Below are 23016 nucleotides of genomic sequence, written 5' to 3' on the forward strand. Positions count from 1 at the left end.
TTAGGTTTGGTATTTTTATGATACAATATCTAGATGCTTTTAACTGCTATTTGTCAACACACTCTAACTGTGTGGCAGTGGTATCAGAATGACTAATGGAACTTTGTCCCATGGCAATAACCAACATTCAAAAGTAATTGAAAAACCCTAGCCCAGTAGTTCATAGAAACTCTACAGTGCAGGAGGACATTTGGCCCATTGAGTCCGTAATGACCCTTTAAAGAGTACCCCACCTAGGCCCTGGCGTTGAGAGGCAGCAGTGCTAACCATTGTGCCACCGTGCTCTGGCAACTTGTGGTTCTCCAATTTTTCTAAAAATCGGGGAGAATTATAGCTATCAGTCAGGAAAACACCAAACAACCTGTGGTTGATGGCACCCAGGGATTTGAGGAGAAGGATGCCCCACTCTCAACGGTGTGTGTCAGTTACCCATTTTGCTATCCTGCCGTCTGCTGTACCCGATTTAAGCCTGGATAATTTCCCCCCAAAATTCTGAACGTGCTGGTCCACACAACAAAGAGACTGTCACAGAAAACCCAGAGCTTGGAATTGACTAATAAAGCAAAAACCTAGGGACTAGGTTCCTTCACCCTCCTGAATGATTAGGTAGTTTCACAGTTACTTAAAACGTATTTTTAGATGTGGTCTTTTTTAAACATGGTTTGGCATCTTTTTTTTAAAATTTAGAGCACTCCATTTTTTTTCCAATTAAGGGGCAATTTAGCGCGGCCAATCCACCTGCCCTGCACACCTTTGGGTTGTGGGGGCGAAACCCACGCAATCACGGGGAGAATGTGCAAACTCCACACAGACAGTGACCTGGGCCGGGATCGAACCTGGAACCTCGGCGCCGTGAGGCAACAGTGCTAACCACTGCGCCGCCGTGCCGTCTCGTGTCTTTATGTTTTTTTAAAAAATGTATTTTATTACAAGAATGTATCAAAGCAGGTTACAGCAAGTAAACACCCCGGGAAACATACTTCCCAGCAATCAACTATACAGTCTGTACAGATTTTCCCCCTTTTTCACCCCCTCCTCTCCCCACCCCCCCACGACGAATAGCTCCTCAAACACTGTCACAAACATCCCCCACCTTTCTCAAACTCCCCTGCTGAGCCCCTTAACTCATACTTTATCTTCTCTTACCGCAGGAAGTGGTACAGGTCACCCATCCAAGCCGCTACCCCCGTGGCGATGCCGACTGCCACTCCAGCAAAATTCTCCGCCGTGCAATCAGAGCGACGAAGGCCATGACATCGGCCTTCCTCCTCTCCATGAGCTCCGGCTTCTCTGAAACCCCAAATATCGTCACCAAAGGGTCCGGGTCCACTTCCTTCACACTATCCTGGCTGAGACCGCGAACACTCCCGCCCAGAATCTTCCCAATTTTTCACAACCCCAAAACATGTGGGCGTGATTCGCTGGCCTCCGCCCACACCTCTCACACTCATCTGCTACCCCCTGAAAGAACCCATTCATTCTCGCCCGAGTCATATGCACCCTGTGCACCACCTTAAACTGTATCAGGCTCATCCTCGCACAAGAGGAGGTCCCGTTTATCCTTCACAGTGCCTCACTCCATACTCCCCAATTGATCTCCATTCCCAACTCTGCTTCCCATTTCTCCTTGATCTTCACCACCCGCTCGCCTACCTGCTCCCCCAGCCATTTATATATATCCCCAATTTTTCCCTCCCCTTCCACATCCAGATGCAGCAATCACTCCAGCAGGATGTATCCCGGCAACCCAGGGAATCCCCTCCAGACCTTTTGTGCAGATACCTGAACTCACGACCCCTCGGCAGCTCTACCCTCTCCCTTAGCTCCTCCAGACTGGCGAACCCTTCCTCCAAACACAAATCCCTCACCTTTACCAACCCCAGTTCCCTCCTCCTCCTGTATACACTGTCCATTCCCGCCCCCCCCCCCCCCCCCCCCCCGGCTCAAACCCATGATTCTCGCATAGTGGCGTTAGCACCAACATTCCTTCCACCCTAAAATGCCTCCTCAGCTGATTCCATCTCTTCACCGTGGGCTCCCTGAATACCTACTCGGAGCCATTAGCAATGCTGCCGTCACCATAGCCCTCAAACTAGACCCCTTACAAGATTCCTCCTCCATCCTAACCCACTCTACCCCTTCTCCTTCCCACCACCGCCGCACCTTGTCCGCATTCGCCGCCCAATAATAATGAAGCAAGTTCGGCAATGCCAAACCCCCCCTGCTGCCTCTGCCTCTGTAGCAGGGTCCTCCCCACCCTCGGCACCTTTCCCGCCCATACAAAGTCCTAGATGATCGTGTCCACTTTCCGAAAAAGGCCTTTGGTACAAAGATGGGGAGAGCCTGAAAGATAAACAAGAACCTCGGCAGAATATTCATTTTCACCACTTGGACGCTCCCCGCCAACGTTAAGTGCAGTGTATCCCACCTCCTAAGATCCTCCCTGGCCTCCTCCACCAGCTTCGTTAAGTTCCACTTATGGAGCCCCGTCCATTCCCTCGCTACCTGAATCCCCAAATACCTAAACCTATCCCTCGCTACCTTAAATGGCATCTCCCCTAAATTAGCCTGTTGTCCCAGCTCATTCACCGGGAACACCTCGCTTTTCCCTACATTCATGTCTTTACATGTTAAGCAGCAACTCTCTAATAAAGACAAGGTAGGGAGGAACTGCAGCGAGAGATCACAAAATGGCCAAGTTAAACCTGCTCATAATCCAGAAAGATGCAGCTACCAAAGATGATCTCAAAGCTGTTTACACAACAAAGCCCAAAGCGGTTAGAGACGCACTGATAATCCACACCTCAGTCAGAGTGTGAAAAGTCAGAGATGGTCACACACAGCGAGAGAAACAGTAACTGTGAGCACGGAAGCGTTGGAGTACAGACAACGCTCCATCAAGATGTGGTTTAGAAAGGAGCCATTGACAGTGTGCGCGTCGTATCGGACATAATCATAGATTATCATAGAATTTACAGTGCAGAAGGAGGCCATTCGGCCCATCGAGTCTGCACCGGCTCTTGGAAAGAGCACCCGACCCAAGGTCAACACCTCCACCCTATCCCCATAACCCAGTAACCCCACCCAACACTAAGGGCAATTTTGGACACTAAGGGCAATTTATCATGGCCAATCCACCTAACCTGCATAATCTTTGGACTGTGGGAGGAAACCGGAGCACCCGGAGGAAACCCACGCACACATGGGGAGGATGTGCAGACTCCGTACAGACAGTGGCCCAAGCCGGAATCGAACCTGGGATCCTGGAGCTGTGAAGCAATTGTGCTATCCACAATGCTACTGCGCTGCCCTAATGAGGCTGCTGAATGTCGACACTGACTGAGCAGTTTGATTGGGTAATTTATTGATCGCTAGATATCTGTGCACAGAAATCTGACGGAGAATGAACTCATCCATCTTTATGAGCAAATGAGCAAACAACTATCTCCTGGTCAATAAAGTGGGACAACAGGACACGGCCTCTCCAATGTCCTCGTGCACCGTTTAAAGTTATTGTCTGCTTTTAGAGTTCCACTTGGAGCATTCCTTGTTTTCTTATGCCATGATTACTGCAAGTTAACCTAAAGAGAAACTTTATAAAATAGCAGGAGAAATGAGAGGCGCAGAGGTGCGCTGTAATAGGAGGGAAGATAGGTCTTGCCCGTTTAAAGGTATTGGATTGTTCTCCAATTCAAAGCCTGTTCAGGTGGAATGACGTTTGTTCTTAAAGGGCCCGACTGCGGAGAGATGGGGTTTCAATCCTGACATCTGAGATGCCTCTTTTACCTGATTAGCCAGACTGTGGTATCCCTCCAGTATGAGACTAAATGGTGGCTTGTTCGGATTCCACTTCTCGTCCTTCAACAGTCCATCCTTGGCGCTGAAAACGAAAGAATGGCACAGGGTCACGGACATCAGGCTGCTGCTGTGGTGAGACCCGGGGGCTGAAGAATTACCCCCGTCAGCCCAGTAGAACCCCCTTTGTGCAGTGGAGACACCCATTGCTCCATCACCTGATTGGCTGCAGCACATTCTGTCTGAGGGAGGGATGACGGGGCCGGGGGAGGGGAGGGGGGGGGGGGGGGGGGGGTGAATTGTGGCCTGTCTCCCCTTTCCCAAGAGGCTAAATTATACTGGGGTTCACCTGCACAATCGTACTGAATGGCAGAGCAGGCTAGAGGGCGATATTGTCTTCTCCACCACATACTTCTTATGTTCTTATACTAACTCATCAACAGAAAGGTGGCAGGTCGCACAGTGCAGCACCGCAATGGAAGTGTTGGCTTAGATCGTGAGATTGGAATTCACAACCTCCTGATTCAGAGCCCAGGCCCCAGCCACCAGCTGGCCCCTTGGTAAACAGCCTGGGGGTGTCACGGACGGGCGATGTACGTACCCAATGAGGAGAACGGCCGCAGTGATATTCTTCTGAAGCTTCAGACACTGTTCGGTGGTGATCCTCAAAGGGGTGGGCTGGTGAGATTGAACAAAAACACAAGGAACCATTAATCTCAGCTTTTACCGACGGCGCTTTGTGTTTCCAGTCTGACAGGTCTGCTCAACAGGGCATTTGTGGATGAGGGTGGTTCAAGACAGATGAAAGAAGTTGTCTGGTGGCCTGGCTCATAATCAAAGGACCACAGGCACCCACAACGGTCTCTGAATCCCTTCCTGATCTTTGGCAGAGGAAGGCTGGGTCAAAGGAAAGCAATGAAGGCAGCTCCTGCCATCCTTAGTGCCAGGTACACAATGGTCGGAGGGGTGTGTGTGGAATGATCTGCCGACCCTGAACAGTCAGTGAAACACAGGAGAGGAGGCGACGGGGCCCTAGGGGAAGATGTCCACCACTATTGCTCCATTATTTAAGGGTAGGCGAGATAAACGAGGGAACTACAGACCCATTAGCCCAACGTCTGTTGTGGAAAAGTCACTGGAATCTGTTAAGGACAGAATGACTGAGCAGGGTAATGGGCAAGACATGTCTAATGGACTTAGATGATTAATTTTTTGAAGACTGCCAAAATGCACTTGATAGGGTTACACATAATACTTAAAAAAAGAATTGAGTAAACATGGAATTGGAGACAATCCGTTGGTTTGGATAGAGATTACATTAGGAGATAGGAGGCAGTTCTTAAAAAATCAATCACGGGATGTGTGGCCAGGCCCAGTATTTACTGCCCATCCCTGGTTGCCTGTCAGAAGGTGGTGGGTGAGCCGCATTCTTGAACCGCTACAGTCCGTGTGGTGTAGGTGCACCCTCAGTGCTGTTAGGAAGGGAGTTCCAGTGTCGTTATAAGCCATGTTGGTTGGGGTTTGTGTCTGGGGGGGGGGGGGTGGGGGGGGAATGATGGTTATTTTCATTGTGGGTTCTGTTGGATGTCATCGTTGAAAAGTGTTAAAATTATAAATGCCTCAATAAAATATGTTCTAAAAAAGGGAGTTCCAGGATTTTGACCCACCGACAGTGAAGGAGCAGCCGATTTATTTCCGAGTCAGGGTGATGAGTGACTTTGAGGGGAACCTCCAGACAGTGGGGTTCCCAGGTATCTGCTGCTCTTGTCCTTCTGGATGGTAGGGGTCGGGGGTTTGGAAGGAGCTACCTAAGGAACCTTGGCGAGTTACTGCAGTGCATCTTGTAGATGGTACACACGGCTGCCACTGAGCGTCGGTGGTGGAGGGTTTGAATGTTTGTGGAAGGGGGAGCAATCAAGCAGGGCTGCTTTGTCCTGGATAGTGTCAAGTTTCTTGAGTGTTTTTGGAGCTGCACTCATCCAGGCAAGTGGAGAGTATTCCATTACACTCCTGACTTGTGTCTTGTAGGTGATGGACAGGCTCTGGGGGGTCAGGAGGGGAGTTACTCTCCGCAGGATTCCTAGCCTTTGACTTGCCCTGGTCGCCACAGTACTAATTTGCCTAGTCCAGTTCAGTTTCTGATCAATGGTATCCTCAATGTGAAGGTGGGACTTTGTCTCCACAAGAACTATGTAGTGGTCACTCCAACCAACACTGTCATGGACAGATGCACCTGTGGCAAGCTGGTTGATGAGGATGAGGTCTAGTGTGGTTTTCCCTCTTGTTGGTTCCCTCACCACCTGCTGCAGTCCCAGTCTAGTAGGCATGACCTTTAGGACCCAGACAGCCCAGTCAGTAGTGGTGTTACCTCGCCACTCTTGGCGATGGACATTGAAGTCCCCCCCACTCAGAGTACATTCTGCACCCTTGCCACCCTCAGTGCTTCTTCCAAGTAGTATTCAACATGGAGGAGCACCGATTCATCAGCAGAGGGAGGATGGTATGTGGTAATCAGCAGGTTTCCTTGCCAGTGTTTGACCTGAAGCCATGAGACTTCATATGGTCCAGAGTCGATGTTGAGGACTCCCAGGGTAACTCCCTCCTGACTGAAGCCACCACCTCTGCTGGGTCTGTCCTGCTGGTGAGACAGAACATAGCCAGGGATGGGGGCGCCTGGGATATTGTCTGTAAGGTATGATTCCATGAGTATGACTATGTCAGGCTGTTGCTTGACTAGTCTGTGAGACAGCTCTACCAATTTTCGCACAAGCCCCCAGATGTTAGTGAGGAGAACTTTGCAGGGTTGAGAGGACTAGGTTTTCCGTTGTCGTTTCTGGTGCCTGTCGCTCGAGTATTACTGGGTGGTTTGCTAGACCATTCCAAAAGGCATTTAAGAGTCACCCACAATACTGTGGGTCTGGAGTCACCTGTAGGCCAGACCAGGTAAAGATGGCAGATTTCCTAAAGGTCTTAAATGAACCAGTTGCGTTTTTACAACAATCAACAATGTTTGGGGCCATCATTTGACTTTTAACGCCAGATATTTAAATTCCACCATCTGCCGTGGCGAGATTCAAACCCGGGGAGCATTAACCTGGGTCTCTGGATTGCTACTCCAGTGACAATACCACTGAGCCACCACCTCAGGTTGCCACAATGCAACAAGCGGTGAACCTCAACGGTTCATACAGGGCCTCCGGTCTTTCCACTATATGTATAAATGACTTAGATGAAGTAGTGAGCCAAACACCCAAGTTTGCTGACAATACTAATAGAACAAAGAACAAAGAACAAAGAAATGTACAGCACAGGAACAGGCCCTTCGGCCCTCCAAGCCCGTGCCGACCATGCTGCCCGACTAAACTACAATCTTCTACACTTCCTGGGTCCGTATCCCTCTATTCCCATCCTATTCATATATTTGTCAAGGTGCCCCTTAAATGTCACTATCGTCCCTGCTTCCACCACCTCCTCCGGTAGCGAGTTCCAGGCACCCACTACCCTCTGCGTAAAAAACTTGCCTCGTACATCTACTCTAAACCTTGCCCCTCTCACCTTAAACCTATGCCCCCTAGCAATTGACCCCTCTACCCTGGGGAAAAGCCTCTGACTATCCACTCTGTCTATGCCCCTCATAATTTTGTATACCTCTATCAGGTCTCCCCTCAACCTCCTTCGTTCCAGTGAGAACAAACCGAGTTTATTCAACCGCTCCTCATAGCTAATGCCCTCCATACCAGGCAATATTCTGGTAAATCTCTTCTGCACCCTCTCTAAAGCCTCCACATCCTTCTGGTAGTGTGGCGACCAGAATTGAACACTATACTCCAAGTGTGGCCTAACTAAGGTTCTATACAGCTGCAACATGACTTGCCAATTCTTATACTCAATGCCCCGGCCAATGAAGGCAAGCATGCCGTATGCCTTCTTGACTAACTTCTCCACCTGTGTTGCCCCTTTCAATGACCTGTGTACCTGTACTCCTAGATCTCTTTGACTTTCAATACTCTTGAGGGTTCTACCATTCACTGTATATTCCCTACCTGCATTAGACCTTCCAAAATGCATTACCTCACATTTGTCCGGATTAAACTCCATCTGCCATCTCTCTGCCCATGTCTCCAAACAATCTAAATCCTGCTGTAACCTCCGACAGTCCTCATCGCTATCCGCAATTCCACCAACCTTTGTGTCGTCTGCAAACTTACTAATCAGACCAGTTACATTTTCCTCCAAATCATTTATATATACTACAAAGAGCAAAGGTCCCAGCACTGATCCCTGTGGAACACTACTGGTCACAGCCCTCCAATGAGAAAAGCATCCTTCCATTGCTACTCTCTGCCTTCTATGGCCTAGCCAGTTCTGTATCCACCTTGCCAGCTCACCCCTGATCCCGTGTGACTTCACCTTTTGTACTAGTCTACCATGAGGGACCTTGTCAAAGGCCTTACTGAAGTCCATATAGACAACATCCACTGCCCCACCTGCATCAATCATCTTAGTGACCTCCTCGAAAAACTCTATCAAGTTAGTGAGACACGACCTCCCCTTCACAAAACCGTGCTGCCTCCCCAATATTAAATGAGTGGACAGAACTGTGGCAGATGGAGTTCACTGGGGGGAAAGTGAGATGTCATTCACCTCGGACCCAAGATAGTCCGATCTGGTGAGAAGCTCGGAAGTGTGGAGAATCTGAGAGAGTTTAGGGTCCCAAGTACAGAAATAACTAACAGCTGTTGAACAGGTATGCAAAAGATGTAAAAGGCTAATGGATCGTCAGCCTTTATTTTAAGGGGGGCGTGGAAGTAATGTTCCCCCATGCAGAGCTCTGGGTTAGACATAATGGTGGCATGGTAGTACAGTGGTTAGCACTCCAGGGTCTCAGGTTCGATTCCCGGCTTGGGTCACTGTCTGTGCGGAGTCCGCATGTTCTCCCCATGTCTGCATGGATTTCCTCCGGGTGCTCCGGTTTCCTCCCACAGTCCAAAGATGTGCAAGTTAGGTGGATTGGCTGTGCTAAATTGCCAAAAAGGGGTTGGGTGGAGTTGCTGGGTTACAGGGATGGGGTGGCGGTGTGGGCTTAAGAGGGGGTGCTCTTTCCAAGGCCCGGTGCAGACTCGATGGGCTGAATGGCCTCCTTCTGCACTGTAAATTCGATGATTCTATAATCCGGAGTAACTGTGTTCAAATCTGGGCACTCCCTCTCAGGAGAGGATGCAGTGCAGATTCACCAGATTGGGTGGCAATGATAAAAGTGTTAAATTACAGTTTACATAGGCTAGGTTAAGCTGCTAGCTAATGGAGGTGTTTAAGATAATATGCATACAGGTAGAGCAAGTAGTTACAAGAGCAAATGGAAGGTTGGTCTTTAATGGAAAGGATAATGGGGCATAAAAGTAGGTAAGTCTTGTACGGGACATTGATGAGACTGCACCTGGAGTACGGTGTACAGTTTTGGTCTCCTTATTTAAGGAGGTTGTTCAGCAAAGATTCACTCGGCTGATTCCTGGGGTGAAGGGGTCATCTCATGAAGAAGTATTGTGCAGATTGGGCCTACACTCATTGGGGCTTAGAACTAATGACCTGATTGAAACATATAAAGATTCTGAGGGAACACACGATGGTAGTGCATCTTCATCTTCTCAGGGTGATTAGGGGTGGGCAATAAATTATGGCCTAATATCCCCGTGAACAATTTTTTTTAAAGCATGATGTCAGCATTAAATTAGTCTTTGATTCAAACCACATCTCCCTCTCTCCAGTCTGATTATCATAGCTTAGCACGATCTGGGTTTGCCTTCGCTTTACAGTTTAATATCTTGGATCATTTCTGAGGCCGTTTCTCAGTCACTCTTTGGCCACAGAACAAATATTTGTATCTCTGATCCCTAGCGTACCCTGGTCTTTTGTGTGTATGTGGGGTGGGGGTGGGGGTGGGGGAGCAGTGGGTGCTTGTGAAGGGGAGTGAGGGGGTAGGGGTGGGTGGGTGGGTGGGTCGAGGGCAGCATGGTAGCATTGTGGATAGCACAATTGCTTCACAGCTCCAGGGTCCCAGGTTCGATTCCGGCTTGGGTCACTGTCTGTGCGGAGTCTGCACATCCTCCCCGTGTGTGCGTGGGTTTCCTCCGGGTGCTCCGGTTTCCTCCCACAGTCCAAAGATGTGCAGGTTAGGTGGATTGGCCAGGATAAATTGCCCTTAGTGTCCAAAATTGCCCTCAGTGTTGGGTGGGGTTACTGGGTTATGGGGATAGGGTGGAGGTGCTGACCTTGGGTCGGGAGCTCTTTCCAAGAGCCGGTGCAGACTCGATGGGCCAAATGGCCTCCTTCTGCACTGTAAATTCTATCTATTTAAAAGTGAAGTAATAGTTTGGCACCAGTGATGCACTTGCCAAAGTTAATGAGGGAACTCACCAGATTGATTCTTAAATCTCGGGTGAAGGCAAGACCTTAAAAGAATGACAACAACAATCAGAAGCAAATAAAATACAAATACAATTCTCAGTTTCTCTGGTAAATAAGTTAACATTTCTATGTTTCACTTTCAGAGAGCCTCACGCTTGTAAAAAGAACCACACCTGGGGATCTTTTAGAAAGGCCACACTCTAAAGGTTGTTTCGAAGGAAAGAGCTTGCATTCATCCAGCGCCTTTCCCACCCTCAGTACTTCCAAGTGTCGCCCAGTTAATGAAGTCCTTCTGAAGTGCAATAACTGTTGTAATGTCTGAAACCTGGCAAGCTCCCACAAGCGGCAATGAGATCAATGTTCCTCACTGGTTGATTTTGATGGCTAAGATTCTGGGCAGGAGATCGGAGAGAGAATTCATTCACGGGGTGTGGCCATCACTGAAAAATCCAGCATTTACTGCCCATCCCTAATTGCCCTCTAGGAGGCGGTGGCGAGTCACCCTCTTGAGTGGCTTGCTAAGCAGAGGGCAGAGGTTATATTCCCCATCTGCCATGGTGGGATTTGAACTCAATCTCTAGATCGTTAATACAGGCACCTGGATCACAAATCCAATACGATCATAAGACGTTGGAGCAGAAGTTAACCATTCGGCCCATCGAGTCTGGTCCTCCATTTAATGACATCATGACTGATCTGATGTGATAATCCTCAACTCCACTTTTCTGCCTTATCCCCGTAACTCTTGATTCCCTTACTGATTAGAAATCTGTCTGTCTCAGCCTCCACAGCTCTCTGAGGTAAAGAATTCCACAGATCCACTACCCGCAAGAGAAGAAATTCCTCATCTGTTTTTTAAAAAAAAAAATGTTTTATTCTTCTTTTTCACATTTTCTCCCAAATTTACACCCAACAATAAACAATAATCAGTAACAGATGTAATGTCAATCCCCAAATCAATAACAACGATCCCATCCTCCCACCAAACCCCAAACATTAGCTTGCAAGTTAACATAAACAAATGACAAAAAGGAATTTGGAATCACCCATAGTCACACATACAGTCCCCCCCCCACCCCCCTAATGTTCGATGTAATCCAATTCTCAAAAGTGCATAATGAATAATGTTCATGAATTGTAGAACTCCCCCATCCTTCTCCTCAGGTCAAATTTGACCTTTTCAGGTGTCAAGAATTCCAGCAGGTCCCCCCGCCACGCCAGGGCACAGGGTGGAGAGGTTAATCTCCACCCTAACAGGATCCGCCTTCGGGCGATCAACGAGGCGAAGGCTACAACATCTGCCTCCGCACCCGTTTCCAACCCCGGCTGGTCCGACGCCCCGAATATGGCCTCCACTGGGCCCAGGTCCAGTTTAGATCATAGAATTTACAGTGCAGAAGGAGGCCATTCGGCCCATCGAGTCTGCACCGGCTCTTGGAAAGAGCACCCTACCCAAGGTCAACACCTCCACCCTATCCCCACAACCCAGTAACCCCACTAAGGGCAATTTGGGACACTAAGGGCAATTTATCATGGCCAATCCACCTAACCCGCACATCTTTGGACTGTGGGAGGAAACCGGAGCACCCAGAGGAAACCCACGCACACACGGGGAGAACGTGCAGACTCCGCACAGACAGTGACCCAAGCCGGGAATCGAACCTGGGATCCTGGAGTTGTGAAGCAATTGTGCTATCCACAATGCTACCGTGCTGCCCACATGCACCACTTTAGAGATTACCCTAAACACCTCCTTCCAGTAACCCTGCAGCTTTGGACAGGACCAAAACATATGAACGTAGTCTGTGCGCCCCTCCCCCCGCAACGTTCACACACATCTTCTACCCCCTCAAAGAGCCAGCTCAACCTCCTCATCTGTCTTAAATGGGCAAGCCCTCACTCTGAGATTATGTCCTCTGGTCCTAGACTCTCACACAAGGGGAAACAACCTCTCCATCCACCCTGCTAAGCCCCCTGAGAATCTTCTAAGTCTCATAGGACCAATATAGTAACAGCGGATGTTGGATTTATTTTGCTACTCTCCTGAGAAGCCAAACAGGTTAAAATCTCATTGGGATTCTTTCAAGAAATAAAAATCGAGTTGCCACCACCGTTTGGCTTTGATTTTCAAAACACTTATGGCAAAGAGCGAGGATCTAGTTGAAAACAGAGTGAGACGACAGCGAGTGTAAGATGACGCTACAGAGGTTGGGAACAGACCACCAGCAGGACACCCAGAGACTGAAAAGCTGTTCCTACCGCTGATGGTCCAAGAAACCAGGGGGCACAGATTTACGATTTTTGGGCAGGAGATAGCAGGGGTTGTGAGGAATGAACTTTTTATTTTCAAAAAAGCAGTGAGCGGTAACCTGGCACTTGCTGCCCACAAGGCTGGCGGAAGCAATCAATGATTTCAATAGGAAATGTGGTGGACACTGGAGTTAAATAAACTCGCAGCGGCACAGGGATAGAGAAGGGCAATGGAACCGGCCCCACAGAGAGCCAACATGAACTCGGTGAGCCAATGGGCCTAGTTCTGCGCCGTTATGACTCCCAGGCGACACGTGGTTGGCACTGCTGCCTCAGTGCGTCAGGGACCTGGGTTCAATTCTGACCTTGCGTGACTATGTGGAGTTTGTACGTTCTCCCCGTGTCTGCGTGAGTTTCCTCCGGGTGCTCTGGCTTCCTCCCAGATAAGGTGGGGTTGGCCACGCTATATTGCCCCTTGGTGTCCAGGGATGTACAGGTTAGGTTACAGACACAGGGCGAGGGGGTGGGAGTGGGCCGAAGTAGAGTGCTCTTTCAGAGCGACGGTGCAGACTCAATGGGTCGAATGGCCTCCTTCTGCTCTGTAGGAATTCTATGATTCTATTCTATTCCTATCATGACTCCCCGGGGAAATTGTCCCAACAGTTTGGGGATAAAGCAAAAGTTCATTCCCATTCTGCCGAACCCTAACTGTACCTTCAGCCACCTCAGTAGATCCCCGTTGAAGCAGAATCTTGGCACTTTCCTCCGAAACCGATTCGTTCCCCTGCAGCAGCCTGAAGAAAGAGGGACGAGAGTCTGATTTTAAGAGAATCTTTAAGTTCAATACAACACACAATGGACAATATAAGCAGAGAGAGAGTGAACAGTTGTAATGTAATAGGTCTCGAGTCAGTGGGTCTTGTCACTTTTTAATCCCTTCATTCAGATCGATGTACCCATTCAAGCCTCATCTTGACATATCTTTCATTTCTTTACTACGAATACCGCTGAAAAGAGAGACCTGTCACTGAAGTTTTTGGTCTTGCACTCATCAGAGAAAGGACAGGATGCCGAACATCATTCGACCAAGGCAATTTATATCCCCAGAGAAAAATAATGTTGACTGGTTGGAAAGTAGATTCTGATTGGCCAAGGCGTTGCCATGGAGAAAGCAGTGGGGAACTATAGGCTCCACAAGTTCCCGGGTAACTCAAAAAAGGCGACGGCTTGAACATATTCCTTCTGTTTTCAGAGAAGGGGTCCCTGCGGACGAATTTTACGTTGCTTCTAGCAAACGTTCCTGAACCACGCTTTGAATTTGACTGATCATCTTTTTCTGCTGGGGTACCTATCAGCACACTTAGGATTGTTCAGTAGGTACTGCCCATTTGCAGAATCACATTTAATAGTAACCGTTTCGTTTGACGCACATTTACACTACCCCTCCCCCCACCTGCAGCTGGGTTAATACTAGCGCCCGTGGGATGATGCCTCTTAAGTGGCCTTGGATTGGCCACTCCAGCGCCTCAATCAAACACAGGGCAGGAAGGCCCCCCATGCACCTTTCCATCACGGACTTAATCAGGGTGGAGGTGGGAAATCCCTATTCCCCCAACCACCTGTCTGATGGAATGCCCCCTGCCCGCCACCAAACTTGCCACAGAGGAGGCAGAAGATTGTAGCCATGAAACTCTTTCTCCACAGGACTCCAGACCAGCTGAGTACTTCCAGCTTTTCCCCCCGGTTTTTCTCTACATTGCCAACACCCGAGAAATCAACCAGCAAGCTGCTTCCTAACTTGCAAGCCACTTTGTGGAATTCAGAGTTACGGGCAGCACGGTGGCTCCGGGTTCGATTCCTGGCTTGGGTCACTGTCTGTGTGGAGTCTGCATGTTCTCCCCGTGTCTGCGTCGGTTTCCTCCGGGTGCTCCGGTTTCCTCCCTCAAGTCCCAAAGACATACTTGTTCAGTGAATTGGACATTCTGAATTCTATCTCTGTACCTAAACAGGCGCCGGAATGTGGCAACTGGGGGATTTTCACTGTAACTTCATTGCAATGTTGATGTAGGTCTACTTGTGTTATTAATAAAGGTTCTAATTATTATAGTTAGTGCCGTATTGGCATTCTGCAATTGTCATCCAATTTCAACAGCAACTTCTCTACATTGCCTTCTTGGAGAAAAACACCCAAAGGACCTTCATTTAGGCATAATGATCAAAGAGGAAAATGCTGTGCCTGATTCGGGGCATTATATTTAGGAAGGATAGTAAGGCTTTGGAGAGGGTCATAGTGATTTACAGCACAGAAAGAGGCCCTTCGGCCCATCATGCCTGCACAGGTCATCAAGCACCTATCTATTCTAATCCCATTTTGCAGCATTCGGTCTTGAATGTTGTGGTGTTTCAACTGCTCACCTGGATGCTTGTGTGCACAGTAGCTAGCACTGTTGCATCACAGCGCCAGGGACCTGGGTTCGATACCCAGCTTGGGTCACTGCCTGTGTGGAGTCTGCACGTTCTCCCCGTGTCTGCGTGGGTTTCCTCCGGGTGCTCCGGTTTCCTCCCACAAGTGCAAAGATGTGCAGGCTAGGTGGATTGGTCACGTTAAATTGCCCTGTAATGTCCAAAGGTTAGGTGGGGTTATGGGTTACGGGGATAAGGTGGATGTGTGGGCTTAAGTGGGGTGCTCGCTGAAGGGCCGGTATATATTCGAGAGGCCGAATGGCCTCCTTCTGCACTGTAAATTCTATGCTTCTATGATTCTTAAAATGTTGAGGGTTCCCGCCTCTTTCAGGCAGCGAGTTCCAGATTCCCACCACCCTCTGGGTGAAATCATTTTCTTCCTAGCTGCCCTCTCATAGTTTTGTACACCTCAATCAGGTCCCCCCTCAGCCTTCTCTGCTCGAAAGAGAACAATCCAGTCGAACCAGCCTCTCTTCATAGCTTAAACGCTCGAGCCCAGGCAACATCCTGGTGAATCTCCTCCTCACCCTCTCTAGTGGGGAAGAGAATGGATACCAATTAGTTAAGTGAAATGAAATGAAAATCGCTTATTGTCACAAGTAGGCTTCAACTGAAGTTACTGTGAAAAGCCCCTAGTCGCCACATTCCGGCGCCTGGTATGGGAATTGAACCGTGCTGCTGGCCTGCCTTGGTCTGCTTTAAAAGCCAACGATTTAGCCCAGTGTGCTAAACCAGCCCCTACGTGGCAAGATTAGCAAGTCCTCTTTGGAACAGGGAAGTTTAAAGCGATATTCAACAGAGACATTCAAAATCATGAAGGTAATCAAGAGAATGAATCAGCTGAAATTAGCAGTCACTCGAGGACACAAATTTAAGCTGATTGGAAAAGAGCTCGAGGTGAATGGAGGAGATTTAAAAAAAAATTTTAAACACAGAAAATTGTGACTGAGATGTTTTACTTGAAGGCTGGTGGAGGCAGTCATTCAAATTTTAAAAAGAAAGGGGGATGTGATATTTAAAAAGGAAAAGAACTTTATCACATGTGACATATCACACATGTGACATATCACTGCCCACAATGGGCAGCATAATTGCTTCACAGCTCCAGGGTCCCAGGTTCGATTCCCGGCTTGGGTCACTGTCTGTGCGGAGTCTGCACGTTCTCCCCGTGTCTGCGTTGGTTTCCTCCGGGTGCTCCAGTTTCCTCCCACAGTCCAAAGATGTGCAGGTTAGGTGGATTGGCCATGCTAAATTGCCATTAGTGTCCAAAATTGCCCTTAGTGTTGGGTGTGGTTACTGGGTTATGGGGATAGGGTGGAGGTGTTGACCTTGGGTAGGGTGCTCTTTCCAAGAGCCGGTGCAGACCCGATGGGCCGAATGTCCTCCTTCTGCACTGTAAATTCTATATATGATATTGAACATTAAGTCTACTGGTGAATAATTCCCCCCCAACCCCCCACCGCCACCAAGCCCACAAAACCCAATTGCCTTAAATAGGCACAACCAGAGGACAATTAGAGCCTTATCTGGCTTGGCCGATTCCTGACGTGATTGCTCTCTAAAGATTATCAGATCTCTGGAAATCCCCTTCTCTTGCCCAAGGTTTCAAAATAAAATGCAGGCCAAGGCAAGATTTTTCTTTCCTTCCTCTTTGAAGGATGCTTGTTTCTCCGACACCCTAGAGTTTAAATCCCTTCATCGCCTGGCCTGCTTCCCAACCCTTCTTAAAAATCTACCATTTCGAACTATGGCGGTGATATTACAGAGGTGGAAGTCAGCGATCTCGTTGGGCAGGGTGGAGTATATGGTCGGAGGCTTCGCTCAGGGGTCAGAGAAGATGCCAAGACTGCAGAGGATCCTGGTTCAGTGGGTAGGAGAGGATTGGAAAGGTGGAAAGAGTTGGGAGATAGTGGTAGGGATCAAATTTCCCAGACAATTAAATGGTCCCACCTCTGCTGGTGGGATATAATAGATATCTGCCCAAGTCAAATGGTTGCCTTAATTGCCCGCGAGTAATTTGGGCTGGCATCTCAGCGTGGTACTGCGGGAGTACCGTATTGTCAGAGGTGTCGTCTTTTTGGCAGACAAGATGGCACGGACAAGATGGGCCGAATGGCCTCATTCTGTGTTGCAACTTTCCTATGATTTTACCTGCCTGCTCAAATGCAAGTAGAAATACCCCACAGCCACATTCAAAGATCGGGGAGATTTGGCCTTGTGTCCCAGTCAACATTCCCACCTATAGCACCGTCACCAAAACAGATGAACTGGTCAATCACCTCAGTTACTGCTGGTGGGCTAGGTGCACAGGAGAGTTAGGAGACAGGAGTGGGCCATTCAGCCCCACGAACCTGCTCCGCCATTCAATAAGATCATGGCTGAGGTCAAACTCCACTTTGCTGACTGCTCCTCATATCCCTCAACAGTCCAAAGATGTGCAGGTTAGGTGGATTGGCCATGATAAATTGCCCCTTAATGTCCAAAGGTTGATGGGGTTAAGGCAATAGGGTGGAGGATGGATTGGGCCTGGATAGAGTGCTCTTTCAGAGGGTCGGTGTAGGCCCAATGGGCCGAATGGCCTACAGTGTGGATTCTATGACACCCCCCACTGCTCTCTGGGGAAGGGGAATACCACAGACTAATGAGTCTCTGAGGAAAATAATGCCTCTTCATCACCATCTGAGTCAGTACACCACTTATTCTCAAATCCTGGTCCCAAATTCTAGTTTCTCCCACAAGTGGAAACATTCTCCCGGTACCCAACTTATCAAGTCTCCTCAGCATCTTTTTTTTAAATTTAGAGTACCCAATTCTTCTTTTTTTGAATTAAGGGACAAATTAATGTGGCCAATTCACCTATTCTGCACATCTTTGGGTTGTGGGGGTGAGAATGACAAGGGGAGAATGTACAAACTCCACATGGACAGTAACCCGGGGCCAAGATCATACCCGGGTTCTCGGCGCCGTGAGGCAGTAGTGCTAACCACTGCGCCACCGTGCTGCCCAAGTCTCCTCAGCATTTTGTGTGTTTTAAAAAGATCATCTCTCATTCTTCTAAATTTAGGAATGTAAGGATTTAGATGTCAGCAAATTGGCTGCCATGAGAACCTGTAGGACAACAGTACTTATAATAATAATCTTTATTAGTGTCACAAATAGGCCTATATTAACACTGCAATGAAGTTATTGTGAAAATCCCCCAGTCGCCACACTCCAGCGCCTGTTCGGATACACAGAGGGAGAATTCTGAATGTCCAATTCACCTAACAGCACGTCTTTTGGGACTTGTGGGAGGAAACCAGTGCACCCGGAGAAACCCACACGGACACAGGGAGAACGTGCAGACTCCGCACAAACAGTGACCCAAGCCGGGAATCAAACCTGGGATCCTGGAGCTGTGAAGCCACAGTGCTAACCACTGTGCTACAGTGCTGGCCAGAACTTCAGAAGTAAAGGGAAACTCTCAGAATGTCCTAACTATGACAGGTGCTATAAATGTGATTTCTCTCACTAGGTCGTGCCAGTTAACAATCTGACCCATTCCTAATTCCAGCCATACTACCAGTACCAACCTCTTTAGAGCTCCATCAGGCGTATACACTCTGGGAGAACCCGGCTCCTTCTCCAGCTTTAGAAGCTCATCGATTGCTTTCTGAAGTTGTTCTTGCACCGCATCCTGGTAATTAAAACAAAGTATTTCACAATGAAAGTTTAGCACAGGTACTCTCAACCTATCAAGAACCAGTTCCTCCCCAACTCCTTCCTGTATATAAAACAGCCCTTCGCTCCCTGTTCTCCCGACAGACGGCGAGTCAAGCAGCAAGAGAAGCCAGAATCATTGGCAATACCATTTCAATCTACACTGTCTCTTTGTAATTTTAAACACTTCTATCCAGTCACCCCACAATATCTCCTGCCCTAATGAAAACTGTCTCCATTCCACGCGATCAATTGGACAAAGACGAGAGTTGAATACAACTGAGGCTTTATTGCTCTGAGATGTGTGGCCTCCCACAGCAGCTGGCAAAATGGCTGCTGCACGGAGGACACACATAGTTATACTCCACCTACTGGGCGGAGCCAGCAGGCAGGACTACCGCCGTACCTGTAGTACAGGTCCTACCGTACATCACCTAATGTAGGCGCAACAGTGGTTTACCACAGCACCTGGGCTCACATTTGTTTTACTCATTGGGAAACACTTCAGGCAAAGGGTGGAACTCTCTTCTGCAAAGGACAACTGACGCGAGATCAACTGATAATTTTAAAACAGAGATTTGCCAAAAGCATTGAGGGATATGGGGCAAAGGTTTATGGGCTCAGATTACAGATCAGCCACTGAATGGCAGAACAGGCTCGATGGGCCTACTTCAGTTACTATTTTTTGGGATGTGGGTACGTATTTTCTAACCCATTCCCAATTGCTCTGGAGGCAGACCTTCTTAACAACCGAGGGGGGGCCTTGCTGGGACATTTCTGAGGGAAGTTAAGAGTAAATCGCATCACGGTAGGTTAGGCCTACTTATAGGCCAGACCAGATAAAGAATCTGAAGATCATCAGTGAACCAGCTGGGTTTTTACAATAATCCAGTCATTTCATGATCACCATTACGGACTTTTTATGCCAGAATGATTCAATTAATTGAATTTAAGTTCCCCAGGTGCTGTGGTGGGTGTTGAATTTAAGACCATATAGCAATAGTCTAGGCCTCTGGATTCCTAGTTCAGTAACATAACCACTCATCACTACACTACAGTACCTTATTTGAGGTTGGAGCAGAGTATTCACAACTTTGACATTGTGCTTGACCCCCCCCAGCTGAGCGTTAAACCCTGTTTCCCATACAGCCGTGAGACAATTTACATCCGTCGCTGTAACACAGCCTTCCTTCCCCAGCTTCCCGAGTGTTGGAACTTCTGTGGCCTCCAGACTCACCTCGGCCTCTGGAGGGTGTGACAAACACCAGCTTAAAACTCAGCGGCTTGCACCGTGTCCAGTGCTGAGTCTTGCTTGTGCACCAAACCCATCCCCTCAGCTCAGTCCGTGTGTCAGGATCTGGAGTGTGCACGGCTGGAAAGGGCGACAGAAGCAGTATCCTGAGTGCAGGACATGGTGGGGATGGACGTCAGAGACGCTACCACTTGCTGAGCGAGGGACCTGAAAGTCTACGAGGGGCGATACGGGCCTGTTCATGAACTTCCCGCTCTCGATTGCAGCACAGAGCAAGGATGCAGACGAAAACAGTGCATTCGCGAGCGGCAACCTTTCCAAGAAGCCTGACAGCACCGTCTGAATTTTGTTGTGTAACTCCGCCATTTTATTTTATTTATTCTTTCAGGGGGCATGGGCATTTGTTCCCTAACTGCCCTTGCTTGCTCGGCCACTGCAGAGGGCAGTTTAGCGTCAACCACATTGCTGTGGATCTGGAGTTACGAGTAGGCCAGATCGGGCTGGGTTGTCAGATTTCCTTCCCTGAAGGACATTAGTGAACCAGATGGGGTTTCATGACAATTCGTGATGGCGGGCGGCACAGTGGTTAGCACTGGTGCCTCACAGTTCCAGGGGCCCGGGTTCGATTCCGGCCTTGCGTCGCAGGGAGTTTGCACGTTCTCCCTGTGTCTGCGTGGGTTTCCTCCGGGTGCTCCAGCTTCCTCCCACCGTCCAAATATGTGCCGGTTAGGTGGATTGGCCACGGTCACTTGGCCAGGTGGGTGGGGTCACGGAGATCGGGTGGGGGAGTAGGACTAGGTAGGGTGCTTTTTTGAAGGGTCGGTGCAGACTCGATGGGCCAAATAGCCTCCTTCTGCATGTAGGGACTCATACCCTCAGGGGATTATCCTAGGTCTCCGAATTATTAGTCCAGTGACAGTCTACTGTGCAGCTGCCTTCCCCCATTGCAGGGAGATGGGTTGTTTCTGCTGGGGAGGAGAAAACAAGAAGTAGGGATCTATTGTGCAGACTGCCCTGGCCACCAGGCTGGATGTAGCCAGAGCATCAGGGCTGGAGGCAGCCATGTATGCAGCACTTTCAGCAAGCTCTTATTTTGTACGGAACATACCACCAGCTTGCTTTTACCCAGATTCCGGTCATATTTATTAAGGAAAGAGAATAAAACTTACAGCTGCAATTGGATAAAACCCGTATCCGTCCAGTATAATCAGCTTATCCACCAGCTTGGGGAAAATTGAACAGAACTACAAGCGAGAACACATGTTAGCGAATCAGAAAGAAAAAAGACACTGTTATAACTGTCACCAATGCACTATGGGGACTATCGCCTCATCTCACCCCGAGCTCTCTTGCTGACCATTGGTGACCCCTAGTCACTGACTTAGCAAATAGTGGAAACAGAGGGAGCAATTCCCGGGCCGCGTTGCGCTTGAGCGAGAGCACAACACGGCCGGGGAATAACGGAGAGCCCTCTCAGGAACTTCCCGGCAGCCTCTGCGCCTCCCGAGATTCAGCCAAGTCCCGTGAGGGGTTGGACTCGGAACTCCGCCAAAGGGGCATGACCAAACGGTGCTCCCGGAAGTAGGTCATAGACTTACTTCAGACCTCCCTACCCGGGGCCCACCAGGGAGGCTGCAGCTGAGCGTCGATCAGTGCTGGTTCACAAGAACATGGGCCACGCGGGATGGCACCCGGTGGGGGGGGAGGGGTCTCCCGGGCTATCGGAGACCTCTGGTCAGTGCTGTGTGAACCCCTGGATCTCCTCCGGAACGTGGGCACCTTGGTACTGCCCAGCTGACACCTTGGCACTACCAAGCTGGTTGGAGCACTCCCCAGGTGCCAGTGGAAGGGTGTCCAGCTGCCAGGGTGTCACTGCCAAGGGTCAGGGCATCGAGGGAGGCCATGCCCATGAAAGGAGGATGGAGGGGGCTTTGAAAGGCACGGGTGTGCAGGGCAGGCAAGTAGGGGCCTAAAGAGACACTCACGCCCCACGTGACCCCATTGCAGGGTGTCCTCACTTGGGAGATGTGGGGTAGTGGCCAGGTGGGTGTGGGGTGTGGAGTGTGGGGGACCCACAAGCTCACTTAGTTAGCGATCAGGGGCAAAATTCTCCTGTATCGGCGCGATGTCCGCCGACTGGCGCTCAAAACGGCGCAAATCAGTCGGGCATCGTGCCGCCCCAAAGGTGCGGAATGCTCCGCATCTTTGGGGGCCGAGCCCCAACCTTAAGGGGCTCGGTCAGCGCCGGACGAATTTCTGCCCCGCCAGCTGGCGGAAAAGGCCTTTGGTGCCCCGCCAGCTGGCGCGGAAATGACATCTCCAGGCGGCACATGCGCGGGAGCGTTAGCGGCCGCTGACGGCATTCCCGTGCATGCGCAGTGGAGGGAGCCTCTTCCGCCTCCGCCATGGTGGAGACCGTGGCGAAGGCGGAAGGAAAAGAGTGCCCCCACGGCACAGGCCCGCCCGCGGATCGGTGGGCCCCGATCGTGGGCCAGGCCACCGTGGGGGCACCCCCCGGGGCCAGATCGCCCCCCCCAGGAGCCCGGAGCCCGCCCGCGCCGCCTTGTCCCACCGGTAAGGTAGGTGGTTTAATCTACGCCGGCGGGACAGGCATTTTAGCGGCGGGACTTCGGCCCATCCGGGCCGGAGAATCACGGGGGTGGGGGGGCCCGCCAACCGGCGCGGCGCAATTCCCACCCCCGCCGAATATCCGGTGCCGGAGAATTCGGCAACCAGCGGGGCGGGATTCATGCCAGCCCCCGGGGATTCTCCGACCCGGCGGTGGGGTCGGAGAATCTCGCCCCAGGACACCCTTTCAAAATGGCGGCCCGATCTCTGGGTTCAGCTCCCCAGAGCTAAAAACAATTCTAAATGTGGGCTAAACAGGTGAGAAACTACCAAGGGTCCAGAAAAGTGACTAAGTGTCATTGAATAGCGGTGGGGAACTCGCCGGAAGAGCCGGCGGGAAACTCAAGCGCACTAGGAATTTTGAACACCTCAATAAGGTCACCTCTTAATATTCTCTGCTCTAAGGAGAAAAAGCCCAATATCTCTAATCTTTCCCTGTATTTAAAATTCTTCATTCCTGGTATCATTCCAGTAAATCTCCTCTGCACTCTCTCTCTCCAGGGCTTTAACATCCTTCCTTAAAT

The 23016-nt window shown here is 49.7% G+C and overlaps 1 protein-coding gene across 3 annotated transcripts in view; it reads right to left on the reverse strand.

Moving 5' to 3' along the window:
- The window catches only part of serhl (serine hydrolase like), a 95873-nt gene that overhangs the window by 1266 nt on the left and 71591 nt on the right, over positions 1–23016 (reverse strand). For 2 of the 3 annotated variants that reach the window (XM_072492066.1, XM_072492068.1), the window contains exons 7-12: positions 21034–21108; positions 18486–18589; positions 13165–13244; positions 10210–10244; positions 4397–4473; positions 3787–3880 (exon numbers count right to left, since the gene is read on the reverse strand). In XM_072492066.1, the coding sequence (XP_072348167.1) occupies positions 3787–3880; positions 4397–4473; positions 10210–10244; positions 13165–13244; positions 18486–18589; positions 21034–21108 (465 nt within the window). The remainder of the gene's footprint in view (positions 1–3786; positions 3881–4396; positions 4474–10209; positions 10245–13164; positions 13245–18485; positions 18590–21033; positions 21109–23016) is intronic. The other variant, XM_072492067.1, reaches the window with a different exon arrangement.

This window comes from Scyliorhinus torazame, chromosome 29, assembly GCF_047496885.1.
Source record: "Scyliorhinus torazame isolate Kashiwa2021f chromosome 29, sScyTor2.1, whole genome shotgun sequence".
NCBI classification, from domain to species: domain Eukaryota; kingdom Metazoa; phylum Chordata; class Chondrichthyes; order Carcharhiniformes; family Scyliorhinidae; genus Scyliorhinus; species Scyliorhinus torazame.